The 18,451-nt window shown below is 40.6% G+C and overlaps 1 protein-coding gene across 5 annotated transcripts in view; it reads left to right on the top strand.

Moving 5' to 3' along the window:
* The window catches only part of ZNF518B (zinc finger protein 518B), a 121,017-nt gene that overhangs the window by 12,539 nt on the left and 90,027 nt on the right, over positions 1–18,451 (top strand). For 4 of the 5 annotated variants that reach the window (XM_032135624.2, XM_032135622.2, XM_032135625.2 and 1 more), the window contains one exon: positions 2,481–9,221. In XM_032135624.2, the coding sequence (XP_031991515.1) occupies positions 2,692–5,913 (3,222 nt within the window). In that variant the 5' untranslated portion in view covers positions 2,481–2,691 and the 3' untranslated portion in view covers positions 5,914–9,221. Of the gene's footprint in view, positions 1–2,480; positions 9,222–9,623; positions 9,698–16,047; positions 16,157–18,451 lie in introns of those variants that run through there. The other variant, XM_058430121.1, reaches the window with a different exon arrangement.

Here is an 18,451-nt window from a genome sequence, read left to right on the forward strand (position 1 = left end):
TCCTGTCCAAAATCATGGTCCCCTTACCCAGGTATGTGTTTGAACATTGAGGGGAGAGATGTTTCCCCAACCCCCCACTGCAACCCTGCAGGCCTCCATCTGCTTGATGTCTAAGTGTTGTATGCATACTTAAGATAGGGCGAGTCTGATTGAGGGCTTGATTTCATGCTGGAAATTGCTTTTGAAGAAGGTGACTATCTTTCACAAAAGTAGAGTAGGAAAGGACAACACTGCCAGAAAAAATACAGCTTGTCATCAGATATGATGTGTTATTTTGGTGCTTTCCAAAGGGCAGGTTTTACGCCAGATCTGAGTGTGTTACTGTTGTATCTCTTGAGCCCCTGTGGAGGGGCTTTTTTAAACTCCCCCACGTCAGTCTTTCAGACTGCCTTTATATGGTTCTTGGCCTGTTAGCATTGTGCCAGAAGGAAGCTACCTGTGTTGCCACCCATCATTGTCATTGAACAAACACTGACTGAGTCCCTCTGGGTGCCTCTTTTTTTTTTTGAGACAGAGTCTCGCTCTGTTGCCCAGGCTGGAGTGCAAGTGGCACAATCTCGGCTCACTGCAGGCTCCACCTCCCGGGTTCACGCCGTTCTCCTGCCTCAGCCTCCCAAGTAGCTGGGACTACAGGCGCCTGCCACTGCGCCCAGCTAATTTTTTGTATTTTTAGTAGAGACGGGGTTTCACCATGGTCTCGATCTCCTGACCTCGTGATCTGCCCACCTCAGCCTCCCAAAGTGCTGGGATTACAGGCGTGAGCCACCACGCCCAGCTCTGGGTGCCTCTTGACACTTGGAGAAGGACTCGAAAATTTCAAAAGTCTTCTCTTAAACTCTAGCGTTCTTATACTCTAGCATTCTAATCATCATGGTGGCTCTGGGAGGGATTGGATAATTGTTCCTAATTCTAGTTGCCAGATGAAAAACTGAGGTTCAGAAGATCTAAGTGACTTTCTTAAGTCATGAAAGAAAGGCTTTTAGCAGATTCCAAACTAGAATGGATTTTGTTATGCTCCTAGTTTGGCATATTCTGGGAAATTAAGTGTCTTTAAAGATTGTATAAAAGAGTCACTGTGGCCAGGTGCAGTGGCTCACGCCTGTAATCCCAGCACTTTGGGAGGCTGAGGCAGGCAGATCAACCTGAGGTCAGGGGTTCAAAACCAGCCTGGCCAACATGGAGAAACCTTGTCTCTACTAAAAATACAACATTAGCCGGGCATAGTGGTGCAAACCTGTAATCCCAGCTACTCAGGAGGCTGAGGCAGGAGAATTGCTTGAACCCTGGAGGCAGAGGTTGTGGTGAGCCAGGATTGTACCATTGCACTCCAGCCTGGGCAACAAGAGTGAAACACTTTCAAAAAAAAAAAAAAAAGTCACTCTGTGTATATTGGAGTGCTTACTTGCTCTAGGAAACATTTGTCACCTCTTGTGTCCCAGGCCAGGCCATCCATGATCTTTCTGCTTCAGCCTCTCCCCTGCTATGTCCGTACAATACTGGGTTATTGTCTCTTCTGGAACATGTCCCCTGTTCCCCATTCCCCTTGCTGTTCCTCACGAGCAGCAGGCCCACTTCCCACAGATCTTTGCCTTTTCTCTGCTTGAAACACCCCTTTTCCAGCAGCCACAGTGCTCACTGTGGTTGCCCCCAGGTCTCTGCTCAGACATGAACTTAGCATGAGGCCTTTTCTGACTGTCCTCACCTCCATACCCAGCCCCGCAGCCTCATCACCGTGGCCTTCCCTGTCCTGTTGGCATTGCTTTTTTCCCAAGTATCTTATCACCATTGGCAAATGTGTAATCTGTTTCCCCGTCTGCAATGTGTGCATCACCCGGAGAGGGACTGATTTGCTTTCATTCACTGCCTTACAGCACATTTGAGTAATGCCCAGCACATAGTAGATTCCCAATAAGATGCTGCAGCAGGCTTGCTAACATTGTCAGTATTATGGGCGTCTTAGCAGTCATGAAAGCAAATTAAGCGTGTGAGTGAGAGAGTTGGTATTCAAGCTGATAATAAGCTATAATGTAGAAATAAATGTGAACACCCCAGGTCAAAGCCCTAGCTCTACCACTTGATAACTAACTTGTTCAAAAACTGAACTGACAGTGTCCTGTATAACATTTTTGTGAAGCTAATATGAAATTATACCTGTGAAAGATGTGCTCACTGACACTTGAAAATGACTTTTGGTGATCAAAGGCTGTCCTGAATGGCTGCTATGATGTCCTTGTTCCTGGTATATCTGTGTTCATTCATGATTTGGCTAAAGTGGTAATTTATAGGGGGCTGAGTTTGAAAATGTTTTCAATTTAAGCTTACTTGCCAACTCTGTTGTGTTATTGTTATAACATGCATCTAAAATCATATGTTGAGATTTACCATAAAATGTCCAACGCCATTAAAATATAGGATAAGTTTGTTAATAGCTTAGCCAAACTCTTATATTAATCATGCTTTATAATTTTGTTTTCGTTTAGTGTTACCTGGAATGTCAGAGAGCTGAAAGCAGTCATATTTTGGGATCATGCACCTACTGTGGCAGTATATAAAAAAAAATAATTAAGTATGCACTCAAGAAGTAGCTGCACCCCTACCCATCACAAACTGTATAGAAGGATATCTCCTAAGGATTTTATCATGTGAAAACTTGCTGAATTTTAGTTGGCTCTTTTTAGAAATGCAGATAAGATGAAGGATATTGGACAGCAGCTATACACTACACACTTGAACGGTGGACATAATTCCTTGACCATGTCACCCAAACAGCCTGATGCTAATGGAGCACCTCGGCCAGATAGACAAGAAGCACAAACCCTTTTGTATCAAGGCTCAGAGGCAGAGGCTGCCATGATGACCATTGCTACATGTGCAAAATGCAAAAGTGTTCACAAGATCTCTCTTCAAGATTTGCAGAAGGGTACAGGGAAGGACGGTATGTATGTCTGCTTCCAGTGCAGCCTCAGTGCAGCTCCTCCCAATTTTCATTTTGTGAGCAGTAATCCCAGTGCTACTCATGTTGGAAATAAAACTGAAAACTTCTCAAGTTCTGTCAATAACAAATTTAAGGTAAGGAACTTTAAGCCAGGCAAATACTATTGTGATAAATGTCGATTCTCCACAAAGGACCTGCTGCAGTACAAAAAGCACACCCTTCAACACGAGGAGATTAAATTCATTTGTTCTCACTGCAGCTACATTTCGTATACGAAAGGAGAGTTTCAGAGGCATTTGGTGAAACACACAGGCGTATTTCCTTATCAGTGTGAGTATTGTGACTATGGTGCTATTAGAAATGATTATATTGTCAAACACACGAAGAGAGTACATGAAAGGGCAGGTGCGAAACGGCCAGTCAAAGCTGTTGCCAAGCTGGAGCCAAAAAGAACCGGAACTTCAAAACAAAACCCAGAGTTTCTAAAAGCTTCCAATCCACGGACTACATTTCAAAATAAGTGGTCAGATCAACTGTCAGATTTCTCTCTCCATGCAAATAAAGACAAAATGCACAATATCATGTTGTTACCTGAACCAAAGGAATACCAAAAAGATGTAGTCTGTATTCCAAATAAAATGACCCTGTCTGAGCCAAATGAAGTGAACCTATTTGAGAACAAAAATGTTGAAGTAGAAGTGTTATCCCCTGCGAAAGAACCTGTTCAGCCAGGTATGCCATTGACGGTTGTTGCACCAGCAGAACTAGTTGTCCCTGCAAACTGTTTAGCCCAGTTGATAGACGTGAAGGTTGTCAATGGTACACAGCAGCTTGTTCTGAAACTGTTTCCGCTGGAAGAAAATAATTGCCTTGAAGCTGGGAGGGGTAATGGAGGTAATTCTGAACGTATGGTGAAAGAGAAGGGTTCAAATGAACAAGAAAAAGTACTTTCTGCAGAAAAAAAGTCACTGACAGTTGACGGGAATGTTGGAAAACTCGTAGGCATTGATAGTTTTCAACCTTCAGTTCAGAAACAGCTTAAAAATGTGAAATGGTTAAGGTCTTATGATTTTATTATGCCAAATTCTAGTGTGCACAACAATGGAAAATCCTTCATTAATTCGGAAACAATTGAGGATTTTCAGAAAAAAAAAAATTTGTATCCACATAGAACTGCTTTTCCTTCCGTTGCCTTAAAAGGTCATTCTCTAGCATCTGTATTTAAAAACAGTGTTTTACGTAGTCTTGGAGCTGCATCAAACCCTTTTCCATATAAAGCTGCTGTTTGTTTTGCTGAAAATGGAAGAAATTTACACAGTAACTCACAGCAGTTACTCCCTTTTGCTGCATCACCTGCAACCTTTTCCTTCTCTGGAGAAAAGGGCTTATTGCCTGTAAGTGAAAATGAGTTGGAATCTACAAGTAAAATCAGTATTCCTGTAAAAATGGTTTCCTGTAATAGGAAGCAGGAAGATAACCAGACAGAGGAACACAAGGCAGTTTCAACTGTAGGCCAGATTTCCTCTCAACGTAAGAGTGAGTATTTACATATAAACATAACTGGAGAAGATAGATCTCAACAGCCTGGGGATAAGCCTTTGGAATTAAAGAATTCTGAAAGGACTAACAACACTAATGATGGCCCAGTCATCTCATCAGTATTTTCTCTGAGCTCTGGATCTGAAAATGTCCCTGAGGGCATTAAGTGGAATAGCTCAACGTCTAAAATAAAGTCAATTGAACTGTTGCGCAGAAAGATAGCTCAGTTAATTGAGTCCTGTGGCAAGCCTTCATCTTTGGCTTCAAATAGCGCACATCGTCGCTCTGTAGGGCAGGCATCAAAGGGAACTTCAAAAGCTACCTCTGAAGGTATTCAAGAAATCAACGTGTCACTCACTGGTCCTGGCCATTCCACAGGTCCTCTTCAGAAACCTCCGAATGATGGTGGTGTTACTGGTAATAGACAGCTTACTCATCAACAAATATATCCACACTTTGCAGATGGCAGTAATAGGAAAACCAAAAGCAGAGTGGCCAGGAAGGCTCATGCTGCCACGCCAGTGTTAATCCCCAAAGGGGCTGTGTTGAGGGTTCTTAATTCCTCTAAGAATGCCCACATCATAGAGGCTACATGTGAAGCACCTGTCAGCATATCTTGCAGTGAAACACAGTTAATAAAACCAGTTCCATTTTGCCCTGTGAAACAGGCGGACTCAGACTTACAGCCTTTAAGAAGTGAAAGGGGGCCAATAGATATGTCCCAAAATATCGAGACACCTCTGCGGCCTAAACTGAGAAAAGAGAGTGCTGTCTGTAACACCATCCATAAAAAAACTGGCCTCTTGTATGGACAGCAAGGAAGCAGTGAATTAAATAAGCAAGGGAGACTGCTTTCCAGAAGTCTTTCTATAAGTAGAAATAAAAGCAAACAAGTACACTTATCCAGGAAGAAAAACAAAATTCAGGCTGAGCCCAGCCGCTGTCTCAAGGATCCTTCAGTTTTTCAGGTTGCAAGGCAACTAAGACTGATAGCAGCTAAGCCAGATCAGTTGATTAAGTGTCCCCGTCGGAACCAGCCAGTCATTGTGTTAAACCACCCTGATGTGGACTCACCAGAAGTGACCAATGTGATGAAGGTAATAAATAAATACAAAGGCAATGTCCTCAAAGTTGTTTTATCAGAGAGGACTAGGTGTCAGCTAGGCATCAGACGGCATCATGTACGCCTGACTTACCAGAATGCGGAAGAAGCCAGTCAAATTAAAAGGCAAATGATGTTGAAAATGAAACTCAAAAAAGTTCATAAAAACAACTACCAGGTAGTGGATTCCTTGCCTGATGATTCTTCACAGTGTGTATTTAAGTGCTGGTTTTGTGGGCGGCTGTATGAAGACCAGGAAGAGTGGATGAGTCATGGCCAACGGCATTTGATAGAAGCAACTAGAGATTGGGATGTTCTTTCCTCCAAGGGCAAATAAGTAAGCAGTTACTCTTTAAAGCAAGTTATCTTTTAGTTTATTCTGGTTTGGAGTCCCTCCACCAAGATTCAGTAGGAGAAATACAGACTGTAGAAATGAGAGAACTGCAAATTCTTCAGAACTGTAGGAATATTGGGAGCTAGGAGTCTGAACCTGAAATAATGTGATTGGACCCCAGAATGTATTTGAAGGCTCTGAAATTGTACACGCAAATTGGTACATACGCATTTTTCTGGAGAGAGCCTGTGAAACTGAACAGATTTTCAGTGGGATCTGAGACTTTTCTTTGTTTAGCACCCCGTTTTCTGAGTACATACAAATCTTTCATAATCCATTCAGAGGGGCAGATTGAGAATGTTTTACACATGCTCTTCATATAAATGCTACAGAAAAACCTTTGTTTTGGTGTGCACATCCATTTTGTTTTTGCTTTGTGTTCTGAGTATTTGATGCACAATGGAAATTCTATTTTCTACTTTACTGTCTTCAATTTGGTTATAGAGAAATGGCCATTCTTTTACTCCCTCCCTGGTTTTGTAACACTCTGGAGTGTTCCGTATAGCACAAAGAGTTTTGCTTTTACTGGCCATTTTAAAGAATGTTTTCAACTGCTTGCCTGAATTTACTCCTTTCACAGCAAGTATTGGAAGAAAGATAACATTTTCAAATATTTAACTTTTGCTTTCTTTAAAATACATTGGTTTATGACATATGGGAAGGGAACGTACCTTTTTGCAAAGACAAAAAGAGATTGCAAAAGGAAAATAACTAAAACTGTTTTCTCTTTGCCCTTAACACTCCTAGAAACATAGGTGACCAATTTAAAATGCTAGGGAACAGGCTTACAACATAGGTAAAACTCGCAAACACAGTTCAAGGTAGGCTCATAAAGTTGTGAAAGGGGTTTCATATGCCTTTTAGTTTTCATTTGGGATTCATCCAAAGACCGTGGGTGGATGCTGTCTGTTCTCTCTTCTTGATCCCTTTGATTCATGGACACTAGACTCCCTTTGCCATTTCTTCTGGACAGGCCCTCCTGTGGACTAGCACAACTTCCTTGCCCACTGTTTCTTCCGTTCTGTGCCTTTGAGACCCCTTAAGGTTTTTCCTCATGAAATTACTAGAAAATGGCAGGAATCAACAAAATGGAGACCTCCCACTGTTTTTGCTAAAGTTACAGGAACATGATCCCTAGTTTTCATTGATAGTAATGCTGTTTCTAATTTGTCTTAACCGCATTCATGCTTACCCCGCTGCCCAGCTTTCTCAGGGAAGCAACTCTGGGAACACTCCTTCCACTCCCCTCTCTACCAACATATGTCAGGACTGTCATTTATCTACACAACACAAAAGTGTTCTTTAGAAAAAGGCCCACCCCCTGCACAACCATAGCCTCTTGGGCAGATAGGTGGCTGGGTAAATGCTTAAGACAGGTTTCTAGCTTTCACTTGCCTGTGCAGCTGGGCACTGACCTTCAGGTAGAGCACAGATGGCACAACCCCGAGGCAGCCCCAACTTGCATTTCCCTCCCTCCAGGGGCTATTCCTGCCTTAGGCGATTTGTGGGGTGCAGTGAATGAAACTAAAGAGTTGTTACACCCGAAAAAGATACCAGTGATTTTTTATTGGGTAGTCGATTGGAGACACTTTTTTTTCACATGGCAAAGTCTTAGATTCCAGTAGATGGAATTGAGGTCCTTTGTAGTTTGTTCTCATTACAGATAATCAACATTTCTTTTGTATAATTCAATACTTGATCATCAAGTTAATTGGTTAATTTTTATTGAAATTTAAAACTTGCATTTTTATATATGTGTATGTGTGTACACATAAAAATATTTTTTACCATATGAAAATTGCAGTAGCTAATTTTCTGATTTCCTATTTTATAATGATACATGGGCTGGAAAAATGTAGAATGTTTTTATATTCTAGAAATTTATTTTGGAAGTACATTTTTATAAGGGTCTAATCTCACTTTTGGAAAATGAAAGCACAGGAATGATGGGGTCTGGTTTATGTGAACAAGTGAGTAGAAACCCCTGTGGATCATTTTATTACTGCATTTAGTCCCCGTGCATTTTTATTTGGTGCTTTTTAGGAAGTAGATCTTTGGTACCATTTCACTACGTAAAGGAGAGCATTCAAAGTTTTATCCATGTTATATATTGTACTCCTGTGGCATGAAAAATAGCTCCCGAGATACGGAGAGGAGAGGAGTGAAGAAGAAAAGGCTGTGTTGTTTTTTTTTTCCCCCACTTTTTTATCTCCTATTCCTCACCACATAGTGCTCTTTCCTGAAAAGCTGGACTGAGAATTGGCCTTGAATCAGGTCAGGGTGTTAACTGTTAACATGAAGTATTTGCACTTCGCAGCATCAACTGTTTTTCAAGCGTTAGCTAAAAACACAACTTGCATACTTTGATGGAGCTTAATTACATGGGTAGAATATGTAGCAAAGCTTTTTAGGATTTGCAGAACTAGAATACCTTTTAAGGAATTAAAAGTGTTTCTGGAAGTCAAAAATGGGAAAGCAAAAAGTAGCTGTCCTCCCTAAAGAGCTTTAGAAGATAGCTTAACCTGTAGGTACATGTTAGGAAATAAACACATTTCTAACAAAACAAGGGAGTAGAGGCAGACCTGTGTTGAGTATTTGCGTGTGTTCTTAATTTTGAAGGACCTCCAATCACTACATTTTGTTAATACTACCAATAAAATCATTTTAAACTTATTTTTTAAAGTAGGTTTTCTTCCTTTGGCGGACCAGAAGTGAGAGATTGTTACATTTAGGATATAGACAAATAGAGTAAAAGTTAAAAAAAAAAAAAAAAAACCTGACTCAAAGTATACTCTAATAGACTATATTATATTCAATTTTGTATCCCCAGTCCAGAACATCTTGTAAGCCTTCATTAAGGGCCACCTGCTGTCTGTTGAACTAGACTGAACGAAATATATTGTCTCAAAAGCTCCATCCCTTTTTCTTTAGGACATGTTATATAATCCATCCCAGAAATTGAAGATGTGATGCTGCTCAGCCTTTGGAATAATTTTTAAATCTGTAAATGTCTATATGAGCAGAAACAAAACATTGTGTCACATGTTTTAAGCATTATTGTAATTCCTGTGTTAACAGTTTGTGTGTCTGCTGCTCTGGTTTTGAAACGTTTGTATATATAGGAGTTGGCATAAATTTTGTTAAATAAAGCAACAAAAATTTTCTTTGCCCTTTGATTTCAAACGTTATGCAGGTAACTATTACGTAGCCTGTTTGTATTATACATTTCTGAGTCAAAGGCAAGGCATCATTCTATGTAACAGGTGTTTTGAATTCTACCAGAGTATGTTTCGAATTAGATGCAATGATGGGATGGTTAACCTTGCAGACCCTAATATTAGGCCAGGTTATGTTTTTGTTTTGTTTTGCTTGCAGATTTCACAAGAGGTGCTGGTTTGGACAGCAGTGGCAATTTTCCTGCCATGGTTAGTGGCCTCAGCAGAGAATGTATGTGGGCCTTTAACCTGCCTTACATGTCTTGGGTAGAAGAGTTCCCAATCAGTGATGAGCCCCTGGACCCCTGGACCACGTGTACTTGCACTATTGATGTCATCTCTCCAAATGATCTCTTGCCACCCGAGTCCACATACATTTGGGTTGCAAGAGTATGAGGATATTTAAAGAGGCACTTAAATTCCTCATCTCACTCCCAGGGCCCAAGGAGTCATAAGGGAAAGGAAGAGAATTGGACTTGTGACAAATATTGGCAGATCTGAGGAAAAGGGAGGTGAGTTGCTTAAGTTCAGCAATTTGTTGAGGTTGAGTTAAAAAACGAGTCATCTTTGAATCCTATAGGATCGTTAATTGTCACCTTTGACAGTAGTTATTTAGGGGAGAGTGGAGGTCAAATAAGGCAGCAGGAAACTGAATGGGCTCTGTATTATGCATGGAGTACCGGGGACCTGGTAGCTGTAGTGTGGTAAGTCAAATAGGAAACGGGTGGAAATTGACTTCAAGCGTGTAAAGCTAGGAAGTGGCCATCACTAATGTACCCTGTGTAATAGAAAACATATTAAAACTGAAGCTCAGGAAAATTAATAACACCTGATTGACCAGGTTTACATGGTGCCCTTTCAAATGTTATGAGCCTTCATTTATCACATTACTTCATTTAGAAAATAGCTTAACTTGTAGGTACATGTCATGAAATGAATACATTTCTAACAAAATGAGGGAGGAGGGGCAGAACTGTGTTGAGTATTTGTGTGTTCTAACCTTGATTTTGAAGGACCTCCAATCACTATTTTTTTTGTTTGTTTTTGAGATGGAATTTCACTCTTGTTGCTCAGGCTGGAGTACAATGGCGCAATCTTGGCTCACCACAACCTCCGCCTCCTGGGTTCAAGCGATTCTCCTGCCTTAGCCTCCTGAGTAGCTGGGATTACAGGCATGCACCACCACGCCCAGCTAATTTTGTGTTTTTAGTAGAGACGGAGTTTCTCCATGTTGATCAGGCTGGTCTCAAACTCCCAACCTCAGGTGACTGGCCCACCTTGGCCTCCCAAAGTACTGGGATTACAGGTGTCAGCCACGGCACCTGGCCTATATTTTGTTAATAAATGACAGGATAAATGAAGTAATGTGTAGGATAGTGTTTTGGCAGGAGTACCTTAGTAGCCCCTGGTATCTGCAAAGCCCTTTGCTTTGTAATATGTAGAGTCTTTTGTTGCCACAGCTACACTCAGTATGAGTTGCTTTTTAAGGTTTGCACATCCATCAGACTGCTGGGATGAGATGCGATGTTAAGGATCTAGACTTAGTCTAGGGTAGTGCTGTCCATTAGAAACGTAAGCCAATTTGTAGCCACATTTTAAGAGAGTAAAAAGATCAGATGAAATTATTTGTCCCAATACATCTAGAATATTATCTTCAATCAGCAAAATATTTACTGTGACATTACACACTTTATTAAAAAAAAAAAACAAGTTTCAGAAATCTGGTATGTATTTTACATATACAGCATGTTTCAAGTTTAATGCTAAATTTTCAGTTATTGTAATCAAAAGTAACCCTACCAAACCCTGAAGTTTTTAATGGAAAGGTATTTTACACTGCTTCAATTTTAAAATTATAGTTCCTCGGCCACCCTCTCCACATTCCAAGCATTCACATGCCTAGTGGCTGCTCTACTGAACAGCGCAGAAGGGGAGGTGTGCTGTATTGTGAATATTTATATACTTCTCTGAGCTCCTTGATGGGGAGCATTGGATTTTATTTTCTATATATCTGAAACTAGGGTAAGCTAGGCTAGACTTCACTCACCCACATTTAGGCAATGCCAATTCTGTGCCAGGTTCTGTATTAATGCCTGGCAGTTCTATTTCTAAGTCTGTACCCTAGAGAAACCGTTCACATGGGACTTTTTGAGGTTGGCACTCATTTATTTGGCAATTCTAGTTGTTCAACCAAAGAAATGTTTATTTCTCATTCACACTACATGTCTACCATGGGTCAATAAGGGACTCAGCTCCCCACAGTCTCTTAGGGACCTAGGCTGATGGAGGGCCCCATCTTGTACCTGCCCCTCGGGATCACTCGGGTGTCTCCATCACTGAGACAGGAGAGGAGTATGAGGAGAGGATATTGCACCGCTGAGAAACAACACACAGCACACCACTCACAACCAGCTGCCCAGAACTGGTCACATAACCTAACAGGGCTCTTCAGCACCACCATCTTTGCACATAGGAAAAACAAGAGAACCAGTGTATTGATAAACACCAATGAGGTCGAACGCACTGGGTCATACGGTGCATACTCGAGAAGTATAAATGTCAATTATCTATGTGGAAAGCAACTTGCCAATCTGATAGTTGTGAAATGGTAACATCCTGATAGGAGTTGAAGATCTGCAGAAATGGGAATTTCAACATAATATTTGGCAGTACTAAACTTGAAACAATGTATCATTTTCATTTTCCTAATTAATGAGCTAGTACCCCTTTGCAAATATTTATTGAACATTTAAATTTCCTGGGAATAGCCTGTTTATTGGGTATTTGAATTTTCTGTGTAGAATCTATATTCTTTGTCTACTATTGAACTGTTCATTTTAAACTTTTAGAAGAAAATGTGGGCACTCTTAAAAATTCATAGAAAGGCTGGGTGCAGTGGCTCACGCCTGTAATCCCAGCACTTTGGGAGGCCAGAGGCGGGCGGATCACAAGGTCAGGAGATCGAGACCATCCTGGCTAACACGGTGAAACCCCGTCTCTACTAAAAATACAAAAAATTAGCCGGGCATGGTGGCGGGCGCCTGTAGTCCCAGCCACTCGGGAGGCTGAGGCAGGAGAATGGTGTGAACCCAGGAGGCGGAGCTTGCAGTGAGCCGAGATCATGCCATCGCACTCCAGCCTGGGCGACAGAGCGAGACTTGTCTCAAAAAAAAAAAAAAAAAAAAAATTCATAGAACAAAAACTTTCTTTAGGATTGGGCTTCTTGTACTTTTCTTAAAATAAATCTTTCCCTACCCTGAGTTTAAGAAAATAGTCTTTCATGTTAAATTGGTATTAAAAATAAACTTTCATACAACAGTGGAATCCATATTGTTATACAAGTGGTCAGTTATAGGTTTTGTAAAAAATCTTTTTCAAAAGGATCTAGGTCCAGATTTTTTTTTTCTATATGAAAAAATTTCAAAGTCGTATTAAGTCCACACTCTCACAAAAGTTAATTCCATGTGGATTATTTACTCACTTGTCCTAAAACCCATTGTTAAAGAGTCCAGGCTTTTCCTCCTGTTTGTCACATTACATTCGTATATCCAGGTTTCATATTTGTGTGGATCTATGTCTGGGTCTCTGTGCTGTGGCATCATGCTGTTTGTTGTGACTCTTCTTCAGAATTATTTCTAATATTACAGTTTACAGGTATATAAAATATGAAAAGGCTTCCCATAGTGGATATTATAAAGATACACTAATGGCAGTAATGGTCTTGGCTATTCTTGATTCTTTGCTCTTCCATATGCATTTTATTTGTTATTTATTATTATTATTTTTGAGACAGTTTCACTCTGTCTCCCAGGTTGGAATGCAGTGGTGCAATCTCAGCTCACTGCAACCTCTGCACCTCAGGTTCAAGCAATTCTCCTGCCTCAGCCTCCCGAATAGCTGGGATAGCAGGCATGTGCCATCACACCCAGCTAATTTTTGTGTTTTTAGTGGAGACGAGGTTTCACCAAATTGGCCGGACTGGTGTCGAACTCTTGACCTCAAGTGATCTGCCTGTCTCGGCTTCCCAAAGCACTGGGATTACAGTCGTGAGCCACCACACCCAGCCAATATGCATTTTAAAATGCTTGTCAAACTCTGCTGAGATTTTTATTGGAATAGCATTGACATTTTAGTTGCATTTGAGGAAAATCGTCATCAATGGGAACATGCTATCACCATTTAGTCTGGTAAATGTAATAGAAATAAAGTTGTGCCAGACCAATAACATTTCACAATTTATTTCCCATATTTTGGGGAAAAGATCTCATTTGCAATAAAAACTAAAACCAGGCCAGTCACGGTGGCTCATGCATGTAATCCCAGCACTTTGAGAGGCTGAGGTGGACAGGTCATCTGAGGTCGAGAGTTTGAGCCCAGCCTGACCAACATGGAGAAACCCCATCTCCACTAAAAATACAAAAAATTACCCAGGAGTGGTAGCATGTGCCTGTAATCGCAGCTACTCAGGAGGCTGAGGCAGGAGAATCGCTTGAACCCTGGAGGTGGAGGTTGCGGTGAGCTGAGATCGCACCATTGCACACCAGCCTGGGCAACAAGAGCAAAATCTCTGTCTCCCCCCAAAAAAATAATAATAATATAAAATAAAATAAATAAAATAAAATAAAATAAAATAAAATAAAATAAAATAAAATAAAATAAAATAATAAAATAAAATAAAGAAATAAAAACCCACAGGTTGCAAAATCAATTAAAGCCATGAAGAAGGAAGAGAGTTAAATAATTTGCAAATAAGAGAGGTCAACAACATTCCAAGTGTAAATTCATTATTTAAAAAAAAATCAATTGGCTTTCTATGCATGAGAAATGGAAACAGCTCTAGTAGGAATGTTTCTATCACCTCTTCTCTTGAACACTTTAAGAAAAGCCCTAACCAATGTAATATGAAATTAAAAATAAAGATGGGGGTATCCCTGTATTTTCTAGGTGGACAAAAGATTAGGGCTTAAAAGAAATCAATATTGCAAGAGACAAAAGGGTTCTTAAGAGTTTTGCCATTTCATTTAAGCATAATTTTTGTCATAGGTTTTTGGAAGATGCTCAGCTTAAGGCAATTTCCTTGATTCCCAAATTGCTTGATTTTTTTTCATAAAATTTTAACATTAAGTTTATGTGACTTTTGTTTCTTTTAAAAGAGTTTTGTCTCTTTTAAAAATAATAGATTTTTCTCATGTTTCTCCTTATATTCCTGGAACAAACCCTACCTTGCCATGATCTGTATGTATAAATGGTACTGCTAAGTTTGCAGATCTAATAGAAATCTTTATGTAAGTGATATTGCTCTGTAATTTCCCCTTTCAGTACATCCTTACAGTGTTTCATTATCAAGATGATACTACTCTCATTGAGTGAGTTGGGTCACTTTCTGTATTTCTGTATTTGATGTAAATTGTTTCAGAGAATAGAAATTAACTGCTACTTGAAGTGGTAAGCCATCTCACCAATGGAAACATCTTGGGTGGGTGTCTTTAACAGAGAAGGAGAAACATGAATGGGGTCAGGAAGGAGGGTTTGGAAAGTCTCAAATTCTGATTTGATTGCTATATTGATTTTTTTTCAGGTTTTCTATTTTTAATTTTTCTACTCTATGCAGTTCACTATCACTAGAAACATATAAATAACAGTCATGTTCTTTTGGCATATAAATGCAAGTCAGATGATGCACCTTTTATTCCCACACAGATCTATATGTCATTACCTTAGCCTCCTGCTCCAGCTGCAATAACAAAATACCATAGACTGGGTAGCTCATTACAGAAATTTAAGACTGGCAAGTCTAAAATCAAGGCGTAGGCAGATTCAGTGTCTAGTGAGGGTCCACTTCCTGGTTCGTAGAAGGCACCTTCTCACTGAGTTCTCACATGGTAGAAGGAATGAATGAGCTCTCTAAAGTCTCTTTATAAGGGCACTAATCCCATTCATGAGGGTTTTACCCTCATGACTTCATCACTGCCCAGAGGCATCCCCTGTTAATATCATCACATTGGAGATTAGGTTTCAACATATACATTTTGAAAGGACACAAACATTCAGACCACAGCAGCCATTGTGTGCATAACCTACATCCTCCATTTGTTATATGAGTTATATATTATATAGGTTGTAAAGTGAAATGTTTGGGTAGGTATGCATTAATACTGTTCCAAAATAATGTTTTATTCAGTTAATGAATGCAGCTCACGAAATCTCTAAAACCATGGTTTTCCCCACCCTAACTGTGCTTAGAAACATGTCCTTATGTAAAAAAGACAGCTAGAAAGCAAATGGTGCTTGTTATAGAATGCACATTGACCAAGTTGCAAAGAACGGTGTCTGCTGCTGCTATTGCTAAACCTTACAAGTCTTCAAATATTCCTCAGAGCATTGGCCATTCATTGTACAAAGGGCTGCCTGATGTCAACACTGAGCCCATATTAGTCAGAATAATATAACAAAACTAAAATTTGAAGTACGTTAAATACAGCAAAGGTTTATGCATCCCCATGTGAAGTCCGCTAAAGGCTGGACAGCACTCCTGCCAACCTCACCTTGCGGGCCACATGCTTCAGATGGCATAACAAAACAGGGAAGATAGGGCAGGAGAAAGGAACACTGGCTCTTTAATGCCTTAGCCAGGAGGTGACACATGCCATGCCCCCAACATTCCATTAGCTGGAATTAGTTCAACAGTTTCAACTATCTGCAAGGGAAATCAGGAAATGTAGGGGACCATGGGGAATATTTGCTAAATAACTTGCCACATTAACTGTCTGACTGCGCAAGTAACTTAGCCTCCCTGTGTCCCAATGCATGTAGTATTAGCTCTAATTTTATAGCTAAAACTAGCATATTTTATATCTTGCAGATTATGAGAATTCACTCAACATGGTATTTCCGATAGTGTTGATTCAATAAGCACTTACTAATTGATTGACATCTTTTCTGGAGCAGGCACAGACCATCTTGATGTAACAGTGAGTATACTAGCAAGATCCTTGTCCTTATGTTGCCTAGAATTTGCTACTCAAAGTGTGGTCCTTGGTCTGATAGCATCAGCGTTACCTGATATCTTGGAAGAACTATAGAATTTCTGGCCCCATCCCAACCTCCTGGATTAGAATCTGCAGATGCCTGGATGGCTTGCATGGAAATGAGAGTGCGAGAAACACTGACTAGAACACTGCTCCTTCATTTCTCCCTTCATCTAGTGAATTGTTTTCTTTCTCAAGAACACCTGTCCTGATTACCTCACCAACTCCACCCCCATCTCACAGTCAGGGATTAGATGTTGCCATGACATTGCTATTGCTCTTAGAAAATGAAAGGAATATATAAAGTGCTTATGGTCCAGTGGGGAAGATGGCATCTTTATATTATTAGAGGAAGCAGTGCCATAGGCAATAATTAATGGTAATGTGAACCAGAGGTGTAGGGGGAAGGGGCAAGCATGGAGGAAGAAATGGGGGACTGAAAGACAGTGTCCTTGCACTGTGCACACTGGACAGGACCCTGAAATCCAGGGTTGAAGGGAAGTGAACCAAGATGCTGTTGCTGTCCAGTTCAATTAAGAACTTGTTGGCCAGGCGTGGTGGCTCACGCCTGTAATCCCAGCACTTTGGGAGGCAGAGGCGGGCGGATCACAAGGTCAGGAGATCAAGACCATCCTGGCTAACACAGTGAAATCCCGTCTCTACTAAAAATACAAAAAATTAGCCAGGCGTGGTGGCAGGCGCCTATAGTCCCAGCTGCTCGGGAGGCTGAGGCAGGAGAATGGCGTGAACCCGGGAGGTGGAGCTTGCAGTGAGCCGAGATTGCACCACTGCACTCCAGCCTGGGCGAGACTCGTCTCAAAAAAAAAAAAAAAAAAAAAAAAAAACTTGTTCAGCACTGATCTCTCCAAAGTAGAATACCTGCTTGCTATGGCTTTTTGTTGCTAGTTTACTATATTGCTGGGACTAAGAGCAAGACTTCCCAGGGCCTTGTGCATAATAAGCCTGTGATTTAAAGTCTCAGCGGAGTTTGAGAAGCACCCGCTTATTGTGCATGCAAATGACTAAGAAACCCATTAAAAGGCAGATTCTGAGTCAGTGCGTCTGAAGATGCCGATGCTGCTGTTCCAGGGACCACACTTGAAAATCCTCAAGTTCTCTTTTATAAAAGCAGAATAAGCAACAGCTTTGGGGGAAAGTAGCTACTACAGCCTTGCTGTTCAAACATTTTTACATATATCTATGAACTGACATAAAAAGCAATTGTATCCTTAACTTGGAGATTTACCCTTTCAAGCCTAATATACTCAAAAACAAATTTCCCAGTCTTCTTTTAAACACTAGACAGTAAATAGTGCATCAGATTATAGGGTAGTCTGCCCATCAGCATCTCAGCAACTTAGACAAGGCTGATCCTAAGACAGCTATACCTCACCCCTCTACAGCCCTCCTCTCCAATGCCGTCTTCGAGGATTTGGGCCCTTAAAGCTCTTAATAAGGTAGTTTGAACCATGGACATCTATTACCTAGGAATTCTGAATAATACTTTATAATGAACTCCTATAACTAGCCATTGTGCGGGTGGGCCCCTGGAGATCTCTAAGCTGGTCCCATGGTTTAAAAATCACTGGGGAGAATGGGCAGGTGCTTCAGGGCTAAGCAGGTGGCACTAGGGTCCCCATACCCCACCCACACCCCAGCCAGAACAGCTCCAGTTTTACCTGTTATTGCTGTGGCTATTGTTGTTTTTGTCTGCACATGTTTTGAGGAAAAGAAGCAATTTGATCCTTTGATGAACTCCTAATTTAGCCTATCATCTTACCCCAGTTAGAATGACTGTTATCAAAAAGGCAAAAAATAACAGATGTTGGCAAGGATGCAGAGAAAAGGGAGTTCATACACTGTTGGTGGGAATGTAAATTCATACAGTCATTATGGAAAACATTATAGAGATTTTTCAAGAAACTGAAAATAGAACTACCATACAATCTAGCAATCTCATTACTGGGTATTTTTCCAAAGGAAAGGAAATTAGTATAGGAAAATGATACCTGCACCCCTATGTTTATTGCAGCACTATTCACAATAGCAAAGCTAAGGAATCAACATAAACGTCCATCAGTGGATGAGTGGATAAAGAAAATGTGGTGTATATATACACAATGAATAGTATTCAGCCATAAAAAGAATGAAATCCTGACATTTGCAGCAACATGGATGGAACTGCCGGTCATTATAAGTGAAATAATCCAAGCAAAGAAAAATATCACATGTTCTTAC

Source organism: Hylobates moloch, unplaced genomic scaffold (assembly GCF_009828535.3).
Source record: "Hylobates moloch isolate HMO894 unplaced genomic scaffold, HMol_V3 SCAFFOLD_17, whole genome shotgun sequence".
Classification (NCBI taxonomy): domain Eukaryota; kingdom Metazoa; phylum Chordata; class Mammalia; order Primates; family Hylobatidae; genus Hylobates; species Hylobates moloch.